General features: G+C 43.4%; 4 protein-coding genes across 5 annotated transcripts; 1 reads left to right on the top strand and 3 right to left on the bottom strand.

Moving 5' to 3' along the window:
• Positions 1–377: 377 nt before the first annotated feature.
• LOC125726628 (nicotinamide/nicotinic acid mononucleotide adenylyltransferase 1-like) lies at positions 378–4172 on the bottom strand. The gene is made up of 6 exons (XM_049002957.1): positions 4110–4172; positions 3063–3171; positions 2627–2810; positions 2272–2516; positions 1398–1947; positions 378–782 (listed from the first exon to the last, which is right to left on the bottom strand). Exons 1-5 carry the CDS (start codon positions 4170–4172, stop codon positions 1550–1552), a joined length of 999 nt encoding a protein of 332 aa, XP_048858914.1. The 3' UTR covers positions 378–782; positions 1398–1549.
• Positions 378–10044, bottom strand: LOC125726627 (nicotinamide/nicotinic acid mononucleotide adenylyltransferase 1-like). The gene is made up of 6 exons (XM_049002956.1): positions 9982–10044; positions 8944–9052; positions 8508–8691; positions 8249–8397; positions 7279–7828; positions 378–782 (listed from the first exon to the last, which is right to left on the bottom strand). The coding sequence occupies exons 1-5, from the start codon at positions 10042–10044 to the stop codon at positions 7431–7433; spliced, it is 903 nt and encodes a 300-aa protein (XP_048858913.1). The 3' UTR covers positions 378–782; positions 7279–7430.
• Positions 10045–13838: 3794 nt separating this feature from the next.
• nmnat1 (nicotinamide nucleotide adenylyltransferase 1) lies at positions 13839–20561 on the bottom strand. Its single transcript, XM_049002986.1, has 5 exons — positions 20417–20561; positions 18537–18672; positions 18101–18284; positions 15939–16099; positions 13839–14357 (listed from the first exon to the last, which is right to left on the bottom strand). Exons 2-5 carry the CDS (start codon positions 18649–18651, stop codon positions 13960–13962), a joined length of 858 nt encoding a protein of 285 aa, XP_048858943.1. The 5' UTR covers positions 18652–18672; positions 20417–20561; the 3' UTR covers positions 13839–13959.
• On the top strand, positions 19749–23321 carry lzic (leucine zipper and CTNNBIP1 domain containing). 2 transcript variants are annotated; one of them, XM_049002988.1, is made up of 7 exons: positions 19749–19890; positions 21182–21290; positions 21470–21605; positions 21697–21795; positions 21917–22012; positions 22248–22329; positions 22534–23321. In XM_049002988.1, exons 2-7 carry the CDS (start codon positions 21190–21192, stop codon positions 22587–22589), a joined length of 570 nt encoding a protein of 189 aa, XP_048858945.1. In that variant the 5' UTR covers positions 19749–19890; positions 21182–21189; the 3' UTR covers positions 22590–23321. The 2 variants fall into 2 exon arrangements, with proteins under 2 accessions (XP_048858945.1, XP_048858944.1); XM_049002987.1 differs by lacking the exon at positions 19749–19890 and adding an exon at positions 20648–20790.
• The last annotated feature ends 130 nt before the right edge of the window (positions 23322–23451 follow it).

The following is a 23451-nucleotide window of genomic DNA, read 5'->3' as shown; positions in this document are numbered from 1 at the left end:
GTCTGCGAAGGGCAGCCACCTGTAGCGGCACCCGGGGAGCTGGGGGTTAAGGGCCTAGCTCAAGGACCCACAGACATGCTGAGGCTGGGTTTGAACCGGTGACCTTGTGATTATAGGCACACAGGATTAGCCCACTGAACGACACGCTGCCTCCCCTTCCCAAATGGGAATATAGAAATGGCAAGATGACGAGGCTAATTTTATGATTTTAATCATATTTCATCATTGAAAGATATGCCATATCACAAAATAAACTAACAGGAAATTTGAAGAAGGCATGTGATGAAAATTAGAGAATGGTTAAGAAGCTTTTGTAGATAAAGCCTACAAATGAATTCTGTCACTTATTTACTTCTTGAAAAAATGAAAAGACAATCTTTATTCTTTAAACTTGACGATTAAAGCCTTTATTTACTTAGAATGCATTCAACATCTACTGACTGGGGACATTTGTTCAAGTCAATGTTCAAGTCAGTTAGGTTCCCTGCGTGTTTCTGCAGAGAAGCCAATACAATGCCAGCATTCCTCTGCTCACTCTCAGCAGTGTAGAGCCGCCGATCCTGGGTGTAGCTCAGCACCGAGTCGAGCAGCAGGTACCGGACACGTTGTCAGTCACCCACTCGCACAACATGTGGATGTTGCGGCAGTGTGGCCAGAGGAGGTCGGAGCCACCAGTCTGTAGCTGCTGATGATCTCCACGGTGTCCTGGGGCTTCCACAGCCCAGGCTCCCCGAAAGAGTCCAGCACGTCAGCGTCAAACAGCAGCGTCAACCGCGGCTCGTCTGGGGAGGCAGCAGAATCATCAGCATTAAAGGATGCAGTTTACAGATCCATCTATCCATCATCTACCGCTTTTCCAGGTCGGGTCGCGGGAGCAGCAGTCTAAGCAGGGAAACCCAGACTTCCCTCTCCCAGCTGAAGTCAGCAGCACCCCCATCCCCACCATAAACAGTGTTGATGCTGCACCGCTTTCCCGCCCTGAGCCGCCGGACCAGAATCTCCTCGGAGCCGTCCAGAAGTCGTTCTCCATGGCCTCGCCAAACTCCTCCCATAGCCGAGTTATTGCCACAGCGACCGCCGAAGCCGCGTCCCGCTCGGCCCGCTGGTAATCATCAGCTGCCTCCGGAGTCCCACAGGCCAGAAAGGCCCAATAGGACTCCTTCTTCAGCTTGACAGCATCTCTGACCACCGGTGTCCACCAAATTCCATCTTTACAAACCACTAATCCCCACCGTAAAGTCATGGTATCGGTGGGGGGCGGGGTCCTATTTCAGGCAGCAGAGGGTGCAAAGAGGAGCATATCCAGGATGGGATACCAGTCCCAGGCCAGGATAAGTGGGCTGAAGATGGATAGAAGGAAACAAGGGGACTGTGCAAGGGGAAGTTTTGATTGATACCTGTTTTTTGAGGTGGCCCCTTGGGTGCAATCTCTGCCTCCTCAAGCTTCCTCCTCTTGGTGATGCATTAAGGGGATTCCAAACCAATGGGAAGATGGAAATGGCAAGTTGACGAGGCTACAGGAGGGCAGAGTGGCAGAGGGGGGTTGTGCTTACTCCTGCGTTCTTGCACATTTCTGGAGAGGAGCCAGCACAACCCCTTCGTTCCTCTGCTCACTCTCCGCATTGTACAGCTGCCGCTCCTGAATGTAGCCGAGCACCGGGTCGGGCAGAAGGTAGCGGACACTGTGGCCACACCGCAGCCTATGGCGGATGCGAGTGGCCGACACATCGTTGGCCACCCACTCCTGCACCACGTGGATGTTGCTGCGGTGTGGCAAGAGGAGGTCGGAGCCCTGTATGAAGGCTTCCGCATCCGATCCGCCGCGGGTGATGCACACCAGTCCAAATGTGCTGGCAATCTCCTCGATGTGCTGAGGCTTCCACAGCCCCGGCACACCGAATGATTCCAGCACATCAGCACCGCAGAGTAGCATCACGCGCGGCTCACCTGAGGAGGCAGCGGAAACATCAGTATTAAATGATGCAGTTCACAGATCCCCAGGGGGAAATCAGGTTACTGAACTGAGTGTGACAGCAAAAGAATGAAGATTCACACCCAGCTACTACATTTATGGGCAGGAAAAGCAAACAAGAATCCACATTCCATCTTTGCAAACCATTAATCCCCACCCTAAAGTCATGGTATGGGTGGGGGGACCAATTTCAGGCAGCAGAGGGTGCAAAGAAGAGTATATCCAGGATGGGATACCAGTCCCAGGCCAGGATAAGTGGGTAGAAGATGGATAGAAGGATGGATGGATGTTGTATGTCTATTCAAGTGTTCCGATAATTTCAACACCATCGAGGGGAGTGGCATAATGCAGTAAGAAGGCAAAGGGACTGTGTAAGGGGAAGCTCCAATTATTACCTGTTTTTTTAGGTGCAATATCAGGCTCTTCGAGCTTCCTCCTCTTGGTGGCACTGCTGGCATCCATGCGTTTTCTTTTCCTGCCAGGTTTTGCAGTGCCTACCACATCAGTGTCCGGTTCCTGGGAGAGCAGTTCCTGTTGTTGATGCCTGGGAGCAGATGTTAAAGATTAGTTCAGCCAACAGTGGGTGTAGCGGTCAAAGGAAAAGACTCATAGCTGAAAGTTGGGGTCCTTCTTTCACCCTTAGGGCGAGCTCACCGTAGCACTTTGACTGTCTCTTGCCAGTCGGCCTGCCTGCTCTCCCAGCTGTCCACCTCAATCCAGCTGGAGCTCTCTACCGCCAGCTTGGCCATTTCCACCCGATGGCTGGCCTCGATCAGGCCTATCTTCTTGTAGCCATCGCCCACTGGTGACAGGATCCCCTTCACCACTTCATACCGTCCTGTGGAAGCCAAGCACAGCACAGGTGTCCTATGTTGAGTGCGGTTCATGCTTTTTAACAAAGTAAGTTTCACATTTAAACTTCGATGAGCTAAAAGTTAATACAGCGCTATGAACCAGTAAAGAGGCTGGGTATGTCATACTTAATGTTCCCATTAAAAATGGCAACTTTTTACATGAAACCGGGCCGGCACATGCATTTTGTCAGCAGCCTATGACAGGCCAGTGTGCCGTGTATGAAGGCTAGCAGTACCCGTGTCCTCCAGGTGATCTCTTGCCAGTTCAAACATGCGCAGGTGCATATTTGTCACTGGGTTGAAAGACCCACAAGACAGCAGCACCACCTTTGATTTCTTCGGTACCTGCAGAAAATGAAATGGGAAACATTAGAGAATGACACTAATGTGCATGTAGTCACATGCAGGTTTCTGAATGGGCAGAAGGACAGGGTCCAATGACGGCACCAGACTGCTACTGATTTTCTAAAGCGCAATGACTTATTCCAAACTACCACTTATGTCAATAATCTTCCATCCAGCTGTGTGACATAGATAGATATTATACTAAGCATTACTGTATGTAGCATAGTCTATTCATATTGTGGTTGTTTTCTTTCTACAGATTTCTATTTAGATTTTATCTAGACTATTTTATTTTATATTGTTCTTGTGTCTTTGTGTTGTGGCAGTCTGCATAAGCACTTTCCTCCGGGATCAATAAAGTTTTCTGATTCTAGTGACATTCCAACTATCAACCTAAGGTCTTAACCCACTGAAAGATACACCAAAACAAGCAGGATGCTTCAGCTTCTTACTCTAGGTTCTTAGTTTTATAATAGTATTTCAGTACTTAATCCAGCAATAATCTGTAACACTGCTTTGAATATTTCCCTCAACAGAATTCTGAAAGTGATTTCCATGACAGAAATCTGTTTATAGATAAGGATATAACGCACCATACTACTGACCAACTTTAAGTTATGCATTTCAGTTGCGATCCAAATTACGGCACGAGCGTCATTTTTGTGATTTTCAAAGTGACTGCTTATCCTAATTCGCAGTTATCATGAACATGAATAGAACAGACGTAGTTTAATCGCATATTTCAGTGAAAGCTATCCCACATCACAAAATAAATGGTCTAACGCTTTACTACCAGTACATCAATCAAAGCAGAAGATAATGGGTCTTGTTCGCTTTTTGCCCAAACGGGATACAAGCCCGAACGAACCGATCATCTCCAGTTGTAATCAACACATGTTCAGCCCTCCGTATACTTAAGCACTCGTGGGCCAAAGTACCTCATCAAAGGTCCGCGCAGTGCGTGTGCGCTTAGCGCTAGCGATGGGACGTTTCCGAGACATTGGCCGTTATGATGTGACTGACGATACTGGAAGCTTTGAACCCGTGCGCGCAAATTTGAACCCAGCTGCGGTAAACCACGCCCACAGTTGTGTGACGAAATCTGAACTGTGTCTGCCGACGAATCAAAATGAATCTTACTTTAAATGGAAATATGTATAGCAGATAATAAATGCGCAAGCGCACATATTGGAATACTTTGCCGAAAGCCAATACACCTCATGCAACGTTTTGGAATTCTAAAGTGCAAAGCATTTATTGGACATTTGCATTGTAACACTGGAAATGGGATGCTTCCGAGACATCGAAGCTTGGACCGCCCCCATTAAGTACTTTTTCGAAGCTCGTATGGACACCAATTGCCATGTGACTGTGACCTTGGAAGCTACGAAGTTTTAGAACGCATGTACAGTTGTGTGACGAAATCTTATCTTTGTCTGCCGACGAATCAAAAAGAACATTACTTTAAATGGAAATATGTATTATGGTGTGAGGTTGCTTTTCTAGGGTTGGGCTTGGCTCCTTAGTGCCAGTGAAAGGAACTCCTAATGCTGCAGCATTCAAAGCCATTTTGTACAATTTCATGCTCCCAACGTTGTGGGAACAGTTTGGGGATGGCCCCTTCCTTTTCCTACATGACTGTACACCAATGCACAAAGCAAGGTCCATAAGCACGTGGATGGGCAAGTCTGGTGTGGAGGAACTTCACTGGCCTGCACAGAGCCCTGACCTCAACCGGATAGAACACCTTTGGGATGAATTAGAGCAGAGACTGTGAGCCAGACCTTCTCGTCCAACATGAGTGCCTGACCTCACAAATGCTCTCCTGGAAGAGCGGTCAAAAATTCCCACAAACACACTCCTACACCTTGTGGACAGCCTTTCCAGAAGGAGTGAAGCTGTTATAGCTGCAAAGGGTGGGTCAACTCCATGTTAAAGCCTTTGTATTAAGAATGGGATGTCATGCCATGACAAAAGTTCATGTGTGTCCCAGTACTTTTGACAATAAAGTGTATATTGACATACCTGTATTTTAATTTATGCACTAGTGAAAAAAAATAATAATTTAAGCAGTGAAAAAACCATCAGCTTGCTGTCTACAAAAAACTTCAAGGGTCCAGCACCAAGCACTTAAGCCTCAACATAAAACTTATTACATAGTGTGTAAACTTGTTGATTAAAGCCTTTATATACATAGAATGCCTTCAACATCTACTGACTGGGGACAGTTGTTCAAGTCAATACTCAAGTCATTTAGGATTGTAAAACAGTCTTTATTAAGAGCAATATGGGAATCCCCAAGAAATAATAATTATTGATAATTTATTGATCCCCGTGGAGAAATTGTCTTCATGCCTCCCTCGACTTGCTCTTTGTAGATTGTGATATAAAATTCTTGATTATGCTAATCCGTAATCAATAATGGAATATAGATGATTATGCAAAATTAATTACCTAATCAGTAGTTAACAATTGAGTTTATAATGTGTTGTTGATTTATACATAGTGGTTGAAACAATGTAATTTACTTGTCATTAATTGAACGTATCAAACAATAATGCAAATCTACTTAAGTAAGAAATTTCTATTTTCTATAGAGGAATTAACATGTTTGCCATATATTGCTTGTTCAGCAAGAGGCCCAGGTCAAAGCAAAGGCATGACCTGAGAAGTAAGCTGTTGCAGAAGGTATTATAAAATGCATGCATGGTATTGGATAATATAAAATGGAGAAAAAGAGAACAACGAGTCCTTGAATGATATAGCAAAAGGAAAAGTCCCAAATAGATAGACTTGTTCTAAGCTGATAGGTGGACCTTGAAAAAGTAGAAGGAACTGGTACCTCCAAATGGTCTAGCTTTCCTTTTGCTGCCTGGACCTTGAAAGGCAGACGTAACTGGAACGTCCAGATATCCGACTTGTCCTTGATTTGTCAGATGACTGCCGCATTTTAGGCCATAAAAGATGTATGCATTTGTTGCTCGGGGAGCAGAACACGAGACGCATGATTGCTGGGAGTCTGTTCTTTTTGAGCTCATCGAATAATAAAATTCTGTCAAACACTTAAGCATCGGACTTCGAGAAATTTCTTCCACAAGATCTAGTAAGTTGTCTGAGAAGGGCAGCCACCTGTAGCGGCACCCGGGGAGCTGGGGGTTAAGGGCCTAGCTCAAGGACCCACAGACATGCTGAGGCTGGGTTTGAACCGGTGACCTTGTGATTATAGGCACACAGGATTAGCCCACTGAACGACACGCTGCCTCCCCTTCCCAAATGGGAATATAGAAATGGCAAGATGACGAGGCTAATTTTATGATTTTAATCATATTTCATCATTGAAAGATATGCCATATCACAAAATAAACTAACAGGAAATTTGAAGAAGGCATGTGATGAAAATTAGAGAATGGTTAAGAAGCTTTTGTAGATAAAGCCTACAAATGAATTCTGTCACTTATTTACTTCTTGAAAAAATGAAAAGACAATCTTTATTCTTTAAACTTGACGATTAAAGCCTTTATTTACTTAGAATGCATTCAACATCTACTGACTGGGGACATTTGTTCAAGTCAATGTTCAAGTCAGTTAGGTTCCCTGCGTGTTTCTGCAGAGAAGCCAATACAATGCCAGCATTCCTCTGCTCACTCTCAGCAGTGTAGAGCGGCCGATCCTGGGTGTAGCTCAGCACCGAGTCGAGCAGCAGGTACCGGACACGTTGTCAGTCACCCACTCGCACAACATGTGGACGTTGCGGCAGTGTGGCCAGAGGAGGTCGGAGCCACCAGTCTGTAGCTGCTGATGATCTCCACGGTGTCCTGGGGCTTCCACAGCCCAGGCTCCCCGAAAGAGTCCAGCACGTCAGCGTCAAACAGCAGCGTCAACCGCGGCTCGTCTGGGGAGGCAGCAGAATCATCAGCATTAAAGGATGCAGTTTACAGATCCATCTATCCATCATCTACCGCTTTTCCAGGTCGGGTCGCGGGGGCAGCAGAGGGTGCAAAGAGGAGCATATCCAGGATGGGATACCAGTCCCAGGCCAGGATAAGTGGGCTGATGATGGATAGAAGGAAACAAGGGGACTGTGCAAGGGGAAGTTTTGATTGATACCTGTTTTTTGAGGTGGCCCCTTGGGTGCAATCTCTGCCTCCTCAAGCTTCCTCCTCTTGGTGATGCATTAAGGGGATTCCAAACCAATGGGAAGATGGAAATGGCAAGTTGACGAGGCTACAGGAGGGCAGAGTGGCAGAGGGGGGTTGTGTTTACTCCTGCGTTCTTGCACATTTCTGGAGAGGAGCCAGCACAACCCCTTCGTTCCTCTGCTCACTCTCCGCATTGTACAGCTGCCGCTCCTGAATGTAGCCGAGCACCGGGTCGGGCAGAAGGTAGCGGACACTGTGGCCACACCGCAGCCCGTGGCGGATGCGAGTGGCCGACACATCGTTGGCCACCCACTCCTGCACCACGTGGATGTTGCTGCGGTGTGGCAAGAGGAGGTCGGAGCCCTGTATGAAGGCTTCCGCATCCGATCCGCCGCGGGTGATGCACACCAGTCCAAATGTGCTGGCAATCTCCTCGATGTGCTGAGGCTTCCACAGCCCCGGCACACCGAATGATTCCAGCACATCAGCACCGCAGAGTAGCATCACGCGCGGCTCACCTGAGGAGGCAGCGGAAACATCAGTATTAAATGATGCAGTTCACAGATCCCCAGGGGGAAATCAGGTTACTGAACTGAGTGTGACAGCAAAAGAATGAAGATTCACACCCAGCTACTACATTTATGGGCAGGAAAAGCAAACAAGAATCCACATTCCATCTTTGCAAACCATTAATCCCCACCCTAAAGTCATGGTATGGGTGGGGGGACCAATTTCAGGCAGCAGAGGGTGCAAAGAAGAGCATATCCAGGATGGGATACCAGTCCCAGGCCAGGATAAGTGGGTAGAAGATGGATAGAAGGATGGATGGATGTTGTATGTCTATTCAAGTGTTCCGATAATTTCAACACCATCGAGGGGAGCGGCATAATGCAGTAAGAAGGCAAAGGGACTGTGTAAGGGGAAGCTCCAATTATTACCTGTTTTTTTAGGTGCAATATCAGGCTCTTCGAGCTTCCTCCTCTTGGTGGCACTGCTGGCATCCATGCGTTTTCTTTTCCTGCCAGGTTTTGCAGTGCCTACCACATCAGTGTCCGGTTCCTGGGAGAGCAGTTCCTGTTGTTGATGCCTGGGAGCAGATGTTAAAGATTAGTTCAGCCAACAGTGGGTGTAGCGGTCAAAGGAAAAGACTCATAGCTGAAAGTTGGGGTCCTTCTTTCACCCTTAGGGCGAGCTCACCGTAGCACTTTGACTGTCTCTTGCCAGTCGGCCTGCCTGCTCTCCCAGCTGTCCACCTCAATCCAGCTGGAGCTCTCTACCGCCAGCTTGGCCATTTCCACCCGATGGCTGGCCTCGATCAGGCCTATCTTCTTGTAGCCATCGCCCACTGGTGACAGGATCCCCTTCACCACTTCATACCGTCCTGTGGAAGCCAAGCACAGCACAGGTGTCCTATGTTGAGTGCGGTTCATGCTTTTTAACAAAGTAAGTTTCACATTTAAACTTCGATGAGCTAAAAGTTAATACAGCGCTATGAACCAGTAAAGAGGCTGGGTATGTCATACTTAATGTTCCCATTAAAAATGGCAACTTTTTACATGAAACCGGGCCGGCACATGCATTTTGTCAGCAGCCTATGACAGGCCAGTGCGCCGTGTATGAAGGCTAGCAGTACCCGTGTCCTCCAGGTGATCTCTTGCCAGTTCAAACATGCGCAGGTGCATATTTGTCACTGGGTTGAAAGACCCACAAGACAGCAGCACCACCTTTGATTTCTTCGGTACCTGGAGAAAATGAAATGGGAAACATTAGAGAATGACACTAATGTGCATGTAGTCACATGCAGGTTTCTGAATGGGCAGAAGGACAGGGTCCAATGACGGCACCAGACTGCTACTGATTTTCTAAAGCGCAATGACTTATTCCAAACTACCACTTATGTCAATAATCTTCCATCCAGCTGTGTGACATAGATAGATATTATACTAAGCATTACTGTATGTAGCATAGTCTATTCATATTGTGGTTGTTTTCTTTCTACAGATTTCTATCTAGATTTTATCTAGACTATTTTATTTTATATTGTTCTTGTGTCTTTGTGTTGTGGCAGTCTGCATAAGCACTTTCCTCCGGGATCAATAAAGTTTTCTGATTCTAGTGACATTCCAACTATCAACCTAAGGTCTTAACCCACTGAAAGATACACCAAAACAAGCAGGATGCTTCAGCTTCTTACTCTAGGTTCTTAGTTTTATAATAGTATTTCAGTACTTAATCCAGCAATAATCTGTAACACTGCTTTGAATATTTCCCTCAACAGAATTCTGAAAGTGATTTCCATGACAGAAATCTGTTTATAGATAAGGATATAACGCACCATACTACTGACCAACTTTAAGTTATGCATTTCAGTTGCGATCCAAATTACGGCACGAGCGTCATTTTTGTGATTTTCAAAGTGACTGCTTATCCTAATTCGCAGTTATCATGAACATGAATAGAACAGACGTAGTTTAATCGCATATTTCAGTGAAAGCTATCCCACATCACAAAATAAATGGTCTAACGCTTTACTACCAGTACATCAATCAAAGCAGAAGATAATAGGTCTTGTTCGCTTTTTGCCCAAACGGGATACAAGCCCGATCATCTCCAGTTGTAATCAACACATGTTCAGCCCTCCGTATACTTAAGCACTCGTGGGCCAAAGTACCTCATCAAAGGTCCGCGCAGTGCGTGTGCGCTTAGCGCTAGCGATGGGACGTTTCCGAGACATTGGCCGTTATGATGTGACTGACGATACTGGAAGCTTTGAACCCGTGCGCGCAAATTTGAACCCAGCTGCGGTAAACCACGCCCACAGTTGTGTGACGAAATCTGAACTGTGTCTGCCGACGAATCAAAATGAATCTTACTTTAAATGGAAATATGTATAGCAGATAATAAATGCGCAAGCGCACATATTGGAATACTTTGCCGAAAGCCAATACACCTCATGCAACGTTTTGGAATTCTAAAGTGCAAAGCATTTATTGGACATTTGCATTGTAACACTGGAAATGGGATGCTTCCGAGACATCGAAGCTTGGACCGCCCCCATTAAGTACTTTTTCGAAGCTCGTATGGACACCAATTGCCATGTGACTGTGACCTTGGAAGCTACGAAGTTTTAGAACGCATGTACAGTTGTGTGACGAAATCTGAACTGTGTCTGCAGACGAATCAAAATGAATCTTACTTTAAATGGAAATATGTATAGCAGATGATAAATGCGCAAGGGCACATATTGGAATACGTTGCCGAAAGCCATGTGCACCTCATAGCAACGTTTTGGAATTCTAAAGTTCAAAGCATTTATTGGACATTTGTATTGTAACACTGGAAATGGGATGCTTCCGAGACATCGAAGCTTCGACCGCCCCATTAAGTTCTGAGGTACTTTTTCGAAGCTCGTATGGACACCAATTGCCATGTGACTGTGACGTTGGAAGCTACGAAGTTTTAGAACGCATGTACACAATATCGTATGGAAGATTATAAGCACAAAAATTCAAATGGCAATTCATTTTGCAATTGTCAATTCAATATTCAACCAGAGCATGCATTTGTCATTTCAATATTTAATCTGTGCATGTAATTTGAAAATACATTTTGCAATCGGCAATTCAATGTGCAAAGTGCTTATGCAATCCTTAATTCATTTCATAATGTTTTGAATAAAAAATAGAATGACAATTCACTGAATTGCATTTCGTTTTGCCATGGGCTTTTTGCCTCTTTATTCAAATGGCAATTCATTTGGCAATTGTCAATTCAATATTCAATCAGAGCATGCATTTGTCATTTCAATATTTAATCTGTGCATGTAATTTGAAAATACATTTTGCAATCGGCAATTCAATGTGCAAAGTGCTTATGCAATCCTTAATTCATTTCATAATGTTTTGAATAAAAAATAGAATGACAGTTCACTGAATTGCATTTCGTTTTGCCATGGGCTTTTTGCCTCTTTATTCAAATGGCAATGGCGTCCCCGGGAATTGCATTGCATGTTGGGGAGAAAACTCAATTTGCAATTCCCAACTGTCAGACCGCTCATCAAGGTGGACCTTCATTAACGACGTCACTTCCTTGTTTAGGGCCTCGCTACCATTCAACGCATTTGTTCGTTTAGTTAGAATGAGTAAACCCCCTTTATCTTCTTTATTATTTTTTTTATTATTATTTTTATTATTTGTAATAATTATAACTAGTTGCACTTTTCCTTATTTGATTGTAACATGCTGATTATATCATTGCAATAACATGCTTTTACCACAGGAGGTGTGATATATTGTTATGTAGACTTTTATAAGTAACTGTTTGTTTGAGTTTGTAATTGTTTTGCTCTAAATAAAGTTCTTTAAAACGTAAAAAAAAAAAAGTTAGAATGAGTAATGGCGGCAGAAGAGCTTGCAGTAAATATTTCTGTCTTAGCAGATGACATGGAAATTAATCGGGTATCAGCAGTAGATGCGTTTGATAGGTTGTTTGTGTTGTCACAGAGGGTAGAGGAACTTACAATCTTAACTGGACTTGATACGAGAAGGGTGCAAACTAATGTAGCTCAGGCGTTACATCAAGTCACGCAGTTGGTTACCCTCTGTGACAACACAAACAACCTATCAAACGCATCTACTGCTGATACCCGATTAATTTCCATGTCATCTGCTAAGGCAGAAATATTTGCTGCAAGCTCTTCTGCCGCCATTACTCATTCTAACTAAACGAACAAATCAATGGTAGCGAGGCCCTAAACAAGGAAGTGACGTCGTTAATGAAGGTCCACCTTGATGAGCGATCTGACAGTTGGGAATTGCAAATTGAGTTTTCTCCCCAACATGCAATGCAATTCCCGGGGACGCCATTGCCATTTGAATAAAGAGGCAAAAAGCCCATGGCAAAACGAAATGCAATTCAGTGAATTGTCATTCTATTTTTTATTCAAAACATTATGAAATGAATTAAGGATTGCATAAGCACTTTGCACATTGAATTGCCGATTGCAAAATGTATTTTCAAATTACATGCACAGATTAAATATTGAAATGACAAATGCATGCTCTGATTGAATATTGAATTGACAATTGCCAAATGAATTGCCATTTGAATAAAGAGGCAAAAAGCCCATGGCAAAACGAAATGCAATTCAGTGAATTGTCATTCTATTTTTTATTCAAAACATTATGAAATGAATTAAGGATTGCATAAGCACTTTGCACATTGAATTGCTGATTGCAAAATGTATTTTCAAATTACATGCACAGATTAAATATTGAAATGACAAATGCATGCTCTGGTTGAATATTGAATTGACAATTGCAAAATGAATTGCCATTTAAATTTTTGTGCTTATAATCTTCCATAATATCGAACCTAGTTACATTACAACTCGCCCACATTCCAGTGACGAAATCTTAGGTGCGATCACGCATAAGGGATGCGCAGACGAAGACGGAATGGCATGGAGTCAATGTTGAAATTCGGTGGAACAAACGAATTGCATGCTATTCAATCACTATTATTACTAGGACTGTTTCATATACATAAAACAAAATGGATCGATACTGAACCTACATTTTCATGTTTTTTTTCCCACACAATATATACATGTAATACGAATCGCATATCTCAATGAAAGCTATCCCACATCACAAAATAAATGGTCTAACGCTTTACTACCAGTACATCAATCAAAGCAGAAGATAATAGGTCTTGTTCGCTTTTTGCCCAAACGAGATACAAGCCCGAACGAACCGATCATCTCCAGTTGTAATCAACACATGTTCAGCCCTCCGTATACTTAAGCACTCGTGGCCCAAAGTACCTCATCAAAGGTCCGCGCAGTGCGTGTGCGCTTAGCACGTGGATGAGCAAGTCTGGTGTGGAGGAACTTCACTGGCCTGCACAGAGCCCTGACCTCAACCGGATAGAACACCTTTGGGATGAATTAGAGCAGAGACTGTGAGCCTGGCCTTCTCGTCCAACATGAGTGCCTGACCTCACAAATGCTCTCCTGGAAGAGCGGTCAAAAATTCCCACAAACACACTCCTACACCTTGTGGACAGCCTTTCCAGAAGGGGTGAAGCTGTTATAGCTGCAAATGGTGGGTCAACTCCATGTTAAAGCCTTTGTATTAAGAATGGGATGTCATGCCATGACAAAAGTTCATGTGTGTCCCAGTACTTTTGACAATAAAGTGTATATTGACATACCTGTATTTTAATTTATGCACTAGTGAAAAAAATAATAATTTAAGCAGTGAAAAAACCATCAGCTTGCTGTCTACAAAAAACTTCAAGAGTCCAGCACCAAGCACTTAAGCCTCAACATAAAACTTATTACATAGTGTGTAACACTATTTAAATTTACTATGTTAGTGCCACCTATGTTGAGACAACATACAATGTACTTCTTGGCAAAATTGTAAGAATATTTTTTTTAAACTTGTTGATTAAAGCCTTTATATATATAGAATGCCTTCAACATCTACTGACTGGGGACAGTTGTTCAAGTCAATGCTCAAGTCATTTAGGATTGTAAAACAGTCTTTATTAAGAGCAATATGGGAATCCCCAAGAAATGGGAAGATAGAAATGGCAAGATGATGAGGCTACAGGAGGCCAGAGTGGCAGTGGGGGGGGTTTGTGCTCAGTCATGGTTCCCTGTGTGTTTCTGCAGCGGAGCCAATACAACACCAGCATTCGTCTGCTCACTCTCCGCAGTGTAAAGCCGCCGCTCCTGGATGTAGCTGAGCACCGGGTCGGGCAGAAGGTACCGGACACTGTGGCCACGCCGCAGCGCGCGGCGGATGTGAGTGGCCGACACGTCGTTGGCCACCCACTCCTGCACCACGTGGATGTTGCTGCGGTGTTCCCAGAGGAGGTCGGAGCCCTGAATGAAGGCTTCCGGATTGGATCCACCGCGGCTGATGCACACCAGTCCGTAGCTGCCCACGATCTTCTCAATGTCCTCGTTCTTCCACAGCCCCGGTACCCCGAAGGACTCCAGCACGTCAGCGCCGCACAGCAGCATCAGATGTGGCCCATCTAAGAAGACAGCAGGACCAGCGGCATTAGGGAATGTAATTTACAGATCCCAGTGGGAAATCTGAATATGAGCGCAAAATAATGAAGATCGACACCCAACTACTGCATTTTATGGGCAAGATGTTTAAAAAAATATCCAAAATTTCCACTTCGCTAAGCACTAATCCTTACCACAGGTTGCAAGGGAGCTTGGAACTTATTTCATGCATAACAATTAACAAAGAAGAGAATATCCAGGATGGGATCCCAGTCCGAAGCCAGGATAAGCAGTCAAAAGATGGACGGATGGATGTTGTATGTCTCTTCAGGTGTTTCAGTAATTGACGTCATTGCATAGTATTGCAGTAACGCAATGGGCCTTTGGGCCCACAGGGTTCCTAGTGCTCTGGTTCCCATTAGCAGGGAATTAAAACTCTTAGGTAATGCTGATGCGAAATGCTAAAACTATAAAGCTGGCAAATGCGTAATGTGCCACGAGCAGCTGGGCCAATGCTCCAGAGCAATGTCCTGAAGGCTCAGATTTAGGAAAGCTGTTTGAAAGGCTGATATCCATCTCAAAAAAAGGTTTGAGAGGTAGAAGCAGCGTTTACTGGAAAATCCCATTAAAAGCACATGCAATTGTGCAAGACAATGCGAGTAATATGGAAAAAAAAAGCAATAGATAATTTAATAATTTCGGTGCAGAAGCTTGGGCTGTTTTGTGCACTCTCTACAGCTTGTGATACACGAAGGGCTGCTATCTCAACTAAGTGTAGTGACACTGTTGTGGGTTATTTTAAGAATTCGCCACTTACGTATGCTCTATAAAGCTGGCAAATATTCATACTGAACTGCAAATGCTTCAAAAACACTTAAAATAAGATGTACAAACAAGGAGGAACAGTATTTTATACGCTTCTAGTAACCTAATTAAAACTTTTTTGGCATACATTTTCCATCCATCCATCCTCCAAACTGCTCATCCTTCTGGGTTGTGGGGGGTTCGGAGCCTATCCTGGAAGCAATGGGCACGAGGCAGGGAACAACCCAGGATGGGGGGCCAGCCCATCACAGAACACACTCACACACCATTTACTCACACATGCACTCCTACAGGCAAGTTAGTAACTCCAATTCGCCTCAGCACATCTTTGGACTGTGGGGGGAAACCGGAGTACCCAGAGGAAACCCCATGACGACATGGGGAGAACATGCAAACTCCACACACATGTAACCCAGGCAGACTCGAACCCAGGTCCCAGAGGTGTGAGGCAACAGTGCTAACCATTGCACCACCATGTTGCCCCGCATACATTTTTTCATTGTTATTTATTAGTGTATCAGTGGTATCAGATCAATATTCATATTAGCCGATTCCCTCGGTGCAGGTATCAGGATCATAGCAACAGAAAAAGTGGGATCAGTGCACCTCTAATGATAATATTACAGTAAAAAGAGTTCTATCAGAATCTGTAACAGCAGTAGGTATCGGAATTGGATCAGAACTGAAAAAACGTGGATCAGCCCATCCCTAATTGTGATCACATGTAGGGGAACCTGGAGATACCGAGTTCTGTATAAGAGAGCGGCTTCGGTTGTTACCTGTTTTGTGCATCAGCCCCTTGGGTGCGACCTCCATCTCCCTGTGCTTCCTTTTATTGCTGATACTGATAGCATCCATGCGTTTTCTCTTCCTGTCAGCCTTCACAGTGACCACCACATCAGTGCCCTGCTCTCCGGAGAGCAGCTCCTCCCTGTGATGACTGGGAGCAGATGTTAAAGATCAGTTTAGCCAACAGGAGGTGTAGCGGTCAAAGAAAAACACTTACACCCGAAAGGTTTGGGCCAGACTTCTAAGATGCTGCTCTAAGAAGGACCACCGCAAACTCCGTTAGACTGTCTGGTTTGGACCCTGCACTGCAAGGATAAAGGCGAAACCTCAGCACATCGTCAGCTCAGCAGAGAACATCATCGGCTGCAGCCTTGCTCCTTCAGCCACGACCTTCAGTGCTGAGATATTGGACTGTTGAAACAAGAACTTCACAGCACAGATTCTTTCCTCAGGCTGTGGTGCCGCTCAATGGCAGCATGTATGGCAGAGCCGTATTCTAGACTACCTTTGTTGAGTCCAAAAACAGTTCTACTCGAGAGCAGGTCAAGATCGAGTCCAAATGAGAGAGACGATTAAAACCGACATACTAAAAAAAAGAATCTCCAAGATTATTTACTTAGGTGTTTATAATTTTAGGGTGATGCTAAAGACAAAGAATATCTTCTATTTCAAAATGAGCATTTTGCATTATCATTTGTTATGATCAAAAAGCAACTGCACCGTGGCAACACTGTATAAGTTACCAAATTAGCAACACCAAGAAACAATTAAGGCTGCCACCATATCAGATTTTCACCACCCAATTATCATTGCCAAAAGAAATCACGATAATGATATTATGGTGATGTATACAGAAGACGAACAAAACAATAACAATTATCAATTAAAGTCACCTTTAAAATTTGATTATTGTATATTTTGTCTCTTTTTGGCAAATGAATTACACTCAAAATATGAGCGTTAATGACGTTAATAAGAGTCTGTAACCCTAACTGTACAAAGTGTACACGAAAAAGGATACCATTTTTGCACTTAGTGCTGATGGGCAATTCTTGCAGATTGGGGTCTCTAATGCTACCTCTTTTGAATTTTTACGAAATCCAAAAAAACTCACTGGCAAGCTGACTCTTTTCTGCTGTGGGTAGTGTGTCCTACTTGTGTCTGTCATCTCGGACATGATGTCACATGGCAGTAGTGGTTGTGCCTCACACATCGGCACATGCACAGCATCACACTTCTACGGTGGTGCCCGAGTAGTACTACTTTGTTTCACGACATTTTACTGGCCAGAGTTGAAGATGAAGCAGAAATTCACTTTTCAGCATGACAATGACCCAGAGCATAGAACCGAATCAACAAAACAATGTCTTCACCAGAAGAAAAGTCAAGTTTTGGAAAGGCCCAGCCAGAGCCCAAGCCTAAATCCAACTGAAAATCTGCGGGGTGACCTGAAGAGGGCTGTGCTTAAGAGATGCCCTCACAATCTAACAGACCTGGAGTGCTTTTGCAAGGAAGAGTGGGCAAAGTCAAGATGTGGTATGCTGATAGACTCCTACACAAAAAGACTGAATGCTGTAATTAAATCACAAGTACTTCAAAAAAGTATTCATTTAAGGGGGCGCACACTTATGCAACCACCTTATTGTACATTTTTTTACATTTATATTTCCCCTAACAGATTTGCTTCTTTTTCAATTGAATTGTACAGGTTGTAGGTCAAAATTAAAAGTAGGAAAAGTGTTGAGATGATTCATTTGTCTCATATTTTTCACATGACAAATGGCTGACATTTTAACAGGGGTGTGTACATTTTTTATATCCACTGTATGTCGCTTTTGATCAGAGTTCCTCCTAAATAAAACAGATGAATAAAAGCCTGTAAAACAACAAATTACGTACTGCAATTACAAGTCCAAATTACTGGGGCATTCAGATGTACCAGAATAACTCATACGGATTGCTTCTTGTGTCTGGTATTGTGTGATTATGTTTAATCCAGTTACTGCTTTCACCCATTTATACTTCCATCCATTAATGACCAATCGCTTCATGCTTCATGTTTATTGTACCTAGGCAGCTAACAGATGGCTAATCGCAAGTCTCCCTTTAATGCTGTTTAAGTCTAACTTCTGTAATGATGCACTGAGCTCACCGTAGCACTTTGACTGTCTCTTGCCAGTCGGCCTGCCTGCTCTCCCAGCTGTCCACCTCAATCCAGCTGGAGCTCTCTACCGCCAGCTTGGCCATTTCCACCCGATGGCTGGCCTCGATCAGGCCTATCTTCTTGTAGCCATCGCCCACTGGTGACAGGATCCCCTTCACCACTTCATACCGTCCTGTGGAAGCCAAGCACAGCACAGGTGTCCTATGTTGAGTACGGTTCATGCTTTTTAACAAAGTAAGTTTCACATTTAAACTTCGATGAGCTAAAAGTTAATACAGCGCTATGAACCAGTAAAGAGGATGGGTATGTCATACTTAATGTTCCCATTAAAAATGGCAACTTTTTACATGAAACCGGGCCGGCACATGCATTTTGTCAGCAGCTTATGACAGGCCAGTGCGCCGTGTATGAAGGCTAGCAGTACCCGTGTCCTCCAGCTGATCCCGTGCCAGTTCAAACATGCGCAGGTGCATGTTCGTCACTGGATTGAAGGAGCCACAAGACAGCAGCACCACCTTTGTTTTCTTGGCACAATCCATTGCTCTGGCTAGAGAAGTTACCTGCAGAAAATGCAAAATGAGATGACCTGCAGTCAGTTTTTTCTGAATGGGTAGAAGGACAGAGTCCAGTGATGGCACCAGTCTGCTCGCCATGGGACATTATTTCAGGCAAAGGGTCCTAACCCACACACCACATCCACAAATTCATTATTTGCTTAAATTGCATTACTGTCTTATTTCTTAGTCTAATATTTAACGGCATAACCCAACAATAATCTGCAATACTTTTTCCTTCATCAGTAGTTTTGAAAGTGTTTTCCATAAGAGAAAACCATGTTTGTAAGCATATAACGCACCATACTACTGAGGAACCTTGAATAATGCATTACAGTAGCGATCAAAATTAGAGATTGTGCAGTGTCTCTGCAATTTACCATATGACTGCTTATACAAATTCTGTTATCCTGACCCGAAAGAACAGACGTATTTTAATCGTAATCCTCAGTGAAAAACTCTCACAGCACAAAATGAAAGAAATTCGAATCAGGAAAAGACCCCAAAGATCTATTTAACAGGTATTTAAAACGTGCCCAACAACAGGAACACCCGTCACACAACCAAAACTTCAGTGAAGGATTACGTTTCTAAACATGCTTATCCGCAGCAGGCATTTCACCATGTCTGCCTGCACTACTTGCGCTTTGTTTTTTTAACTTTTCACCACCAGCACATCGATCAAAAACGAATAATTTCCCAGTTTAACCATCATATTTAACAGCGCCAGAATCACTTCGGAACCAAAAGTTTCCAGTATCTAGAAGCTCGTGACAGATCACGCGCACCACTTCTCTGGGGACATTTGACTATTTTTTAAATCAGGCTTTAACGTTTCTGTCATGAGTAACAGTAGGTTTTATAATAACATTATAATTTACACCGTTACTCATAAATTTATGTTTTGTTATCCGCAGTTATCCGTCTTAGACAAGTAGTTGTGACAGACCATACGATACACCACACTGAAGAAATTCAAGTATGTCTCTTTAGTAGGTTTTATGAGCAACAGTAAACGGTCTTTAATAGCCACAACTTCCAGTCTTTATAAACACCTAACATACCTGTACCGAAGTCTGTCTTTTCTACAGCCAGTTAGCATGCGGACCTGCGTCCCTCCGGCCGCTGGGGGGCGTATTTTACCGGAATCATATCTCAAGAGGGCACGACTGCAGCACGGGCACAACGGGAAATGAATCCAAGGAAGAACTTCCTGATCGCAAAGTTAGTGCTAATTAAGCACTATATAGTGCATTTCCAAGTTGTAATCTTTCAATTTATGAATGATATGAAATGTTAACACACGCACGTGTATGTTCGGCTGGCTTTTGCTGTTTATTGCAATATTATATTTTCAACACCAGATCAAGTGAATGAAGCTAAATTCTCAGAACGGGTCGTCTGCCCAGCGTTGTCAAAATCTTCAAGTTTAAATGAAGGTTCAACCCCTTTCTCCTCAGTACTGTTGTCCATCCTCGTCGTCTCAGTTTATTATTTGTGAATCTACACACAAAATAAGTCCGTCTGTGCTTAACACAGTAACATACAGCGATGTAACCGTTTGACAAATATATTTTTAGCATCTTACAGATATATTATTCTAATAAACATGTTCATGTTTTGTTTTCTTTAACTGACAAAAGTTAGCTAATGTTAGCTTAACTTAACTTAGTAATTAAACCATCGATAATAACAGTCATGTAAATTCAACAAGTTCGTAACAATAAAATACTGTAAAACAATTCCTCACCTGTGAAATGTTATTCCTTGCCGTTTAGTTGTATTATTTCTTTCATAAAAACATCCACAAGCAGCACAAAAATCCGGCATCTTCCATTCGTGGTCGGAACCCCGTCATAAGATGGCGGCGGAATTTACGCACGCTGACGGGCACAATCTGGCGTCGATGGTTGTTTAGGCAGCTGTTTGCGATCTGATTGGACCAGAAGCTGACTTGGGTTGGGAGTCAACTTTTGATTGGTCGGATTAAAACCGGAAAAAGGTGTCACAAAGACAAGGTTCCCCTGTCAAAAGCGACGTGAATGCTTTTGCAGTTTCGGGACGCATATTTTTTATAAAGAGAATCTCTCTTTTAATTTGTAATCTTTTTTTACAGGTCAAAAGGTAGGAGTATATTATTTTGTTGTGTTTAATTGTTAAAAATTATATACAAATATAACCGCGAGCGATTTTGCGACAAAACAAAATCTCCGGCACACCCACCTATAATGGTACAATGCAATACCAAGGTAGCTAGCTTAATTGGGGAAATAAATATCTTTAAGATTGTGACAAGTGTTTAATTCTTTGGTTAGATAGTTATATAAACGTTTTGGATTTAGACTTTGAGAAGGTTTGTCCGTCATGGGGGTAGCTGAATGTTACGTGGAATACTTGTTAGAATAGAATGCCTTTTTTGCATTGTAAGATGAAATTTGACGGCTACAAATCCACATCGGTTTACGATTTGATGTTGGGCCGCATATACAGATTACGCTGTGATTTTCATTTTAAGGTTTAATCATGGCTTCTCGTGGAAAATCGGAAACCAGTAAGTTAAAACAAAACATGGAAGAGCAGCTGGACAGACTAATGCAGCAGCTCCAAGACCTTGAAGAGTGCAGGTACTCTGCTTCGCCCCTGGTAGTTATTGGAAGTGGTTTAGCGTTCTTTACCAAGACTGTCATATGACGATTTTCTTTTTCTGAATTTATTTCTATTAATGTACAACTACTTTGAGACCTATGAGGGGTGTTTATATGCCTATAGCCAAAGCACGTGTTACTGTTTGTTCCTGATGCAGGGAGGAGCTGGATCCGGAGGAGTACGAAGAGACAAAGCGCGAGACTTTGGAGCAGCTCAGCGAGTTCCACGACTCACTAGAGAAAATCCTGTCTGGGAACATGACTCTAGTGGACGAACTTGGTGGGATGCAGCTGGTATGACACAGACACTGTTCTGTATTTTCAGACTGGTTATACACTGTGGGAAAAATGCCCCAAAGGATGCTGACCTGTGTTGTCCTCACAGGCAATCCAAGCTGCCATTAGCCAGGCTTTCAAGACCCCCGAAGTTATCAGACTGTTTGCCAAGAAACAGCCAGGGCAGCTAAGGACCCGGCTGGCTGAGGTGAGGTCTGGGGCTCGGGGGGGAAATGCCACGTATAGGAGTACGCAGCTCAGGACATTGTGTTTAAAGGAAGTGTGCCGTGTCTGTGAAACTGTGTGAGAGTAGCCTGCTGTGTGTGCAGATGGACCGTGATGTCATGGTGGGGAAGCTTCCCAGGGGGACGTACACGCAGCAGAAAGTGGAAATCCTCATGGCGCTTAGGAAACTGGGGGAGACGGTAAGGGAGCCTGAGGCCTGTCTTCCAGTGCCAACTTCACTCCTTCATCCATCCACCCATCCATGCGATGTATTAATGGATTGTTTGTCTATTTAAATTGCCAGCAATTATAGTAGAATGCAGCTGCGATTTCATCATTTGGAATGTGGCTGATGTGGACGGCTTACTGTGTTAGTCAAAGCAGGAAAGGAAATGGCGCAATGCTAAAGGTGTTTCTGTTGCTCTCTGGCTGCAGCTTCCAGCAGAAGATGAAACGTTTCTCACTGCAAATGCAAGTGGCTGCCTGAGCCAGTTTGAGAAGGTCACAGTAGGGCTTGGTGGGTCCCCCAGATGCTTTATTGATGCAGAAATAAGCACTGACATATAATGAACCATTTTTGAAAAATTACTTTTTTGAATGTTTCAGAGCCTTGCTGCCTAGCTTTGAATTATAATGAAATAATTGCAGACAAATACACGCGAGTTTTAAGAGGAGAACATAACATGAATGTCAGTAAAATCGGTGATGTTTCTCTCACCAGGTTCAGAAGATAAGATTCTTGCCTTGGCTTCATCTGGTGTGAAGGCGAAAACGTAAGCTGGAGCATGAAGGCCTCTTCTATTGCCGGGATTGAATTGTCTTTGGTACAGATTGTTGGGGCTGATTTTATTTCATTGTGGAATGTCGTCTATTTGGTGGAAAAAGAGCAGGATAAAGTCACGCCAGAACCTCGCTTTTCTGTCCGTTCCCATAAGCTGTGGTTTGCCACACTGGACACTTTTCTTTATAAATAAATGTCTTGCATAGGTGGACGGAGCAGATCTGTGCAGTGGTGGGTGAGCAAATCCTGCAGCATTTTGATATTGTCGTCTAGGTATTAAACTAACGGAGGGAAACTGGAGCCACTTTCTTTTATCTGACAAGATAAAATGGTGGCAGTTAGAAGCTACCGTGTCCATCCCCCCCCCCCCCCCATTCATGTACAAAAAGGTACACAGCAGCTGTTTTAATGTTGTCTTGGGCTATAAAACTGTTTTTCAGGAACATTAGCATTTCCTCTTAAACTGTAATATTTCCAAATACCTCGTAACAGGCGTTTTTAGCCTAGGTTTGGTGTGTCTATACTTTTATTGGCGATAATATCCAGTGTCAGTTTTTCAGTACAGATTCTTTTTTATTAAGCAGTCATTTTTAGAACACTTTTAATGCTTGGCCATCTTGTCTGCTTTCACGTCTAAACAGATACAAAGATGCAACTTCTGTGTTGTGCGAGGAAAAAAAAAAACTAAATGTCAATATGCATTTTAATTAAAGATTTTGTAAACTGTCCCCCTGTGTACGTTAAACTGAAGCGTATAACCTGTGATAATCTTTCGTTAATAACCTGTTTAATGTTAATGTGAATTTAAATATTTTTAAATCTGGAGGTGAGAATGTAAATTGTAAAATGGCCAAAAAT

This window comes from Brienomyrus brachyistius, unplaced genomic scaffold, assembly GCF_023856365.1.
Source record: "Brienomyrus brachyistius isolate T26 unplaced genomic scaffold, BBRACH_0.4 scaffold74, whole genome shotgun sequence".
NCBI classification, from domain to species: Eukaryota; Metazoa; Chordata; class Actinopteri; order Osteoglossiformes; family Mormyridae; genus Brienomyrus; species Brienomyrus brachyistius.
The sequence above is the reverse complement of the archived record's forward strand: the minus strand, read 5'-3'. Positions and strand labels throughout refer to the sequence as shown.

Coding starts and splice junctions, on each gene's coding strand:
- LOC125726628 (XM_049002957.1), bottom strand. CDS start 4,172: ATGTCTCGGAAACGTCCCATCGCTAGCGCTAAGCGCACACGCACTGCG. Junction 3,172..4,109: donor CTGCGCGGACCTTTGATGAG/GTACTTTGGCCC, acceptor CATTTTCTGCAG/GTACCGAAGAAATCAAAGGT. Junction 2,811..3,062: donor AGATCACCTGGAGGACACGG/GTACTGCTAGCC, acceptor TGGCTTCCACAG/GACGGTATGAAGTGGTGAAG.
- LOC125726627 (XM_049002956.1), bottom strand. CDS start 10,044: ATGTCTCGGAAACGTCCCATCGCTAGCGCTAAGCGCACACGCACTGCG. Junction 9,053..9,981: donor CTGCGCGGACCTTTGATGAG/GTACTTTGGCCC, acceptor CATTTTCTCCAG/GTACCGAAGAAATCAAAGGT. Junction 8,692..8,943: donor AGATCACCTGGAGGACACGG/GTACTGCTAGCC, acceptor TGGCTTCCACAG/GACGGTATGAAGTGGTGAAG.
- nmnat1 (XM_049002986.1), bottom strand. CDS start 18,651: ATGGATTGTGCCAAGAAAACAAAGGTGGTGCTGCTGTCTTGTGGCTCC. Junction 16,100..18,100: donor GAGACAGTCAAAGTGCTACG/GTGAGCTCAGTG, acceptor ATCTGCTCCCAG/TCATCACAGGGAGGAGCTGC. Junction 14,358..15,938: donor GGGGCTGATGCACAAAACAG/GTAACAACCGAA, acceptor CTGTCTTCTTAG/ATGGGCCACATCTGATGCTG.
- lzic (XM_049002988.1), top strand. CDS start 21,190: ATGGCTTCTCGTGGAAAATCGGAAACCAGTAAGTTAAAACAAAACATG. Junction 21,291..21,469: donor CAAGACCTTGAAGAGTGCAG/GTACTCTGCTTC, acceptor TTCCTGATGCAG/GGAGGAGCTGGATCCGGAGG. Junction 21,606..21,696: donor AACTTGGTGGGATGCAGCTG/GTATGACACAGA, acceptor TTGTCCTCACAG/GCAATCCAAGCTGCCATTAG.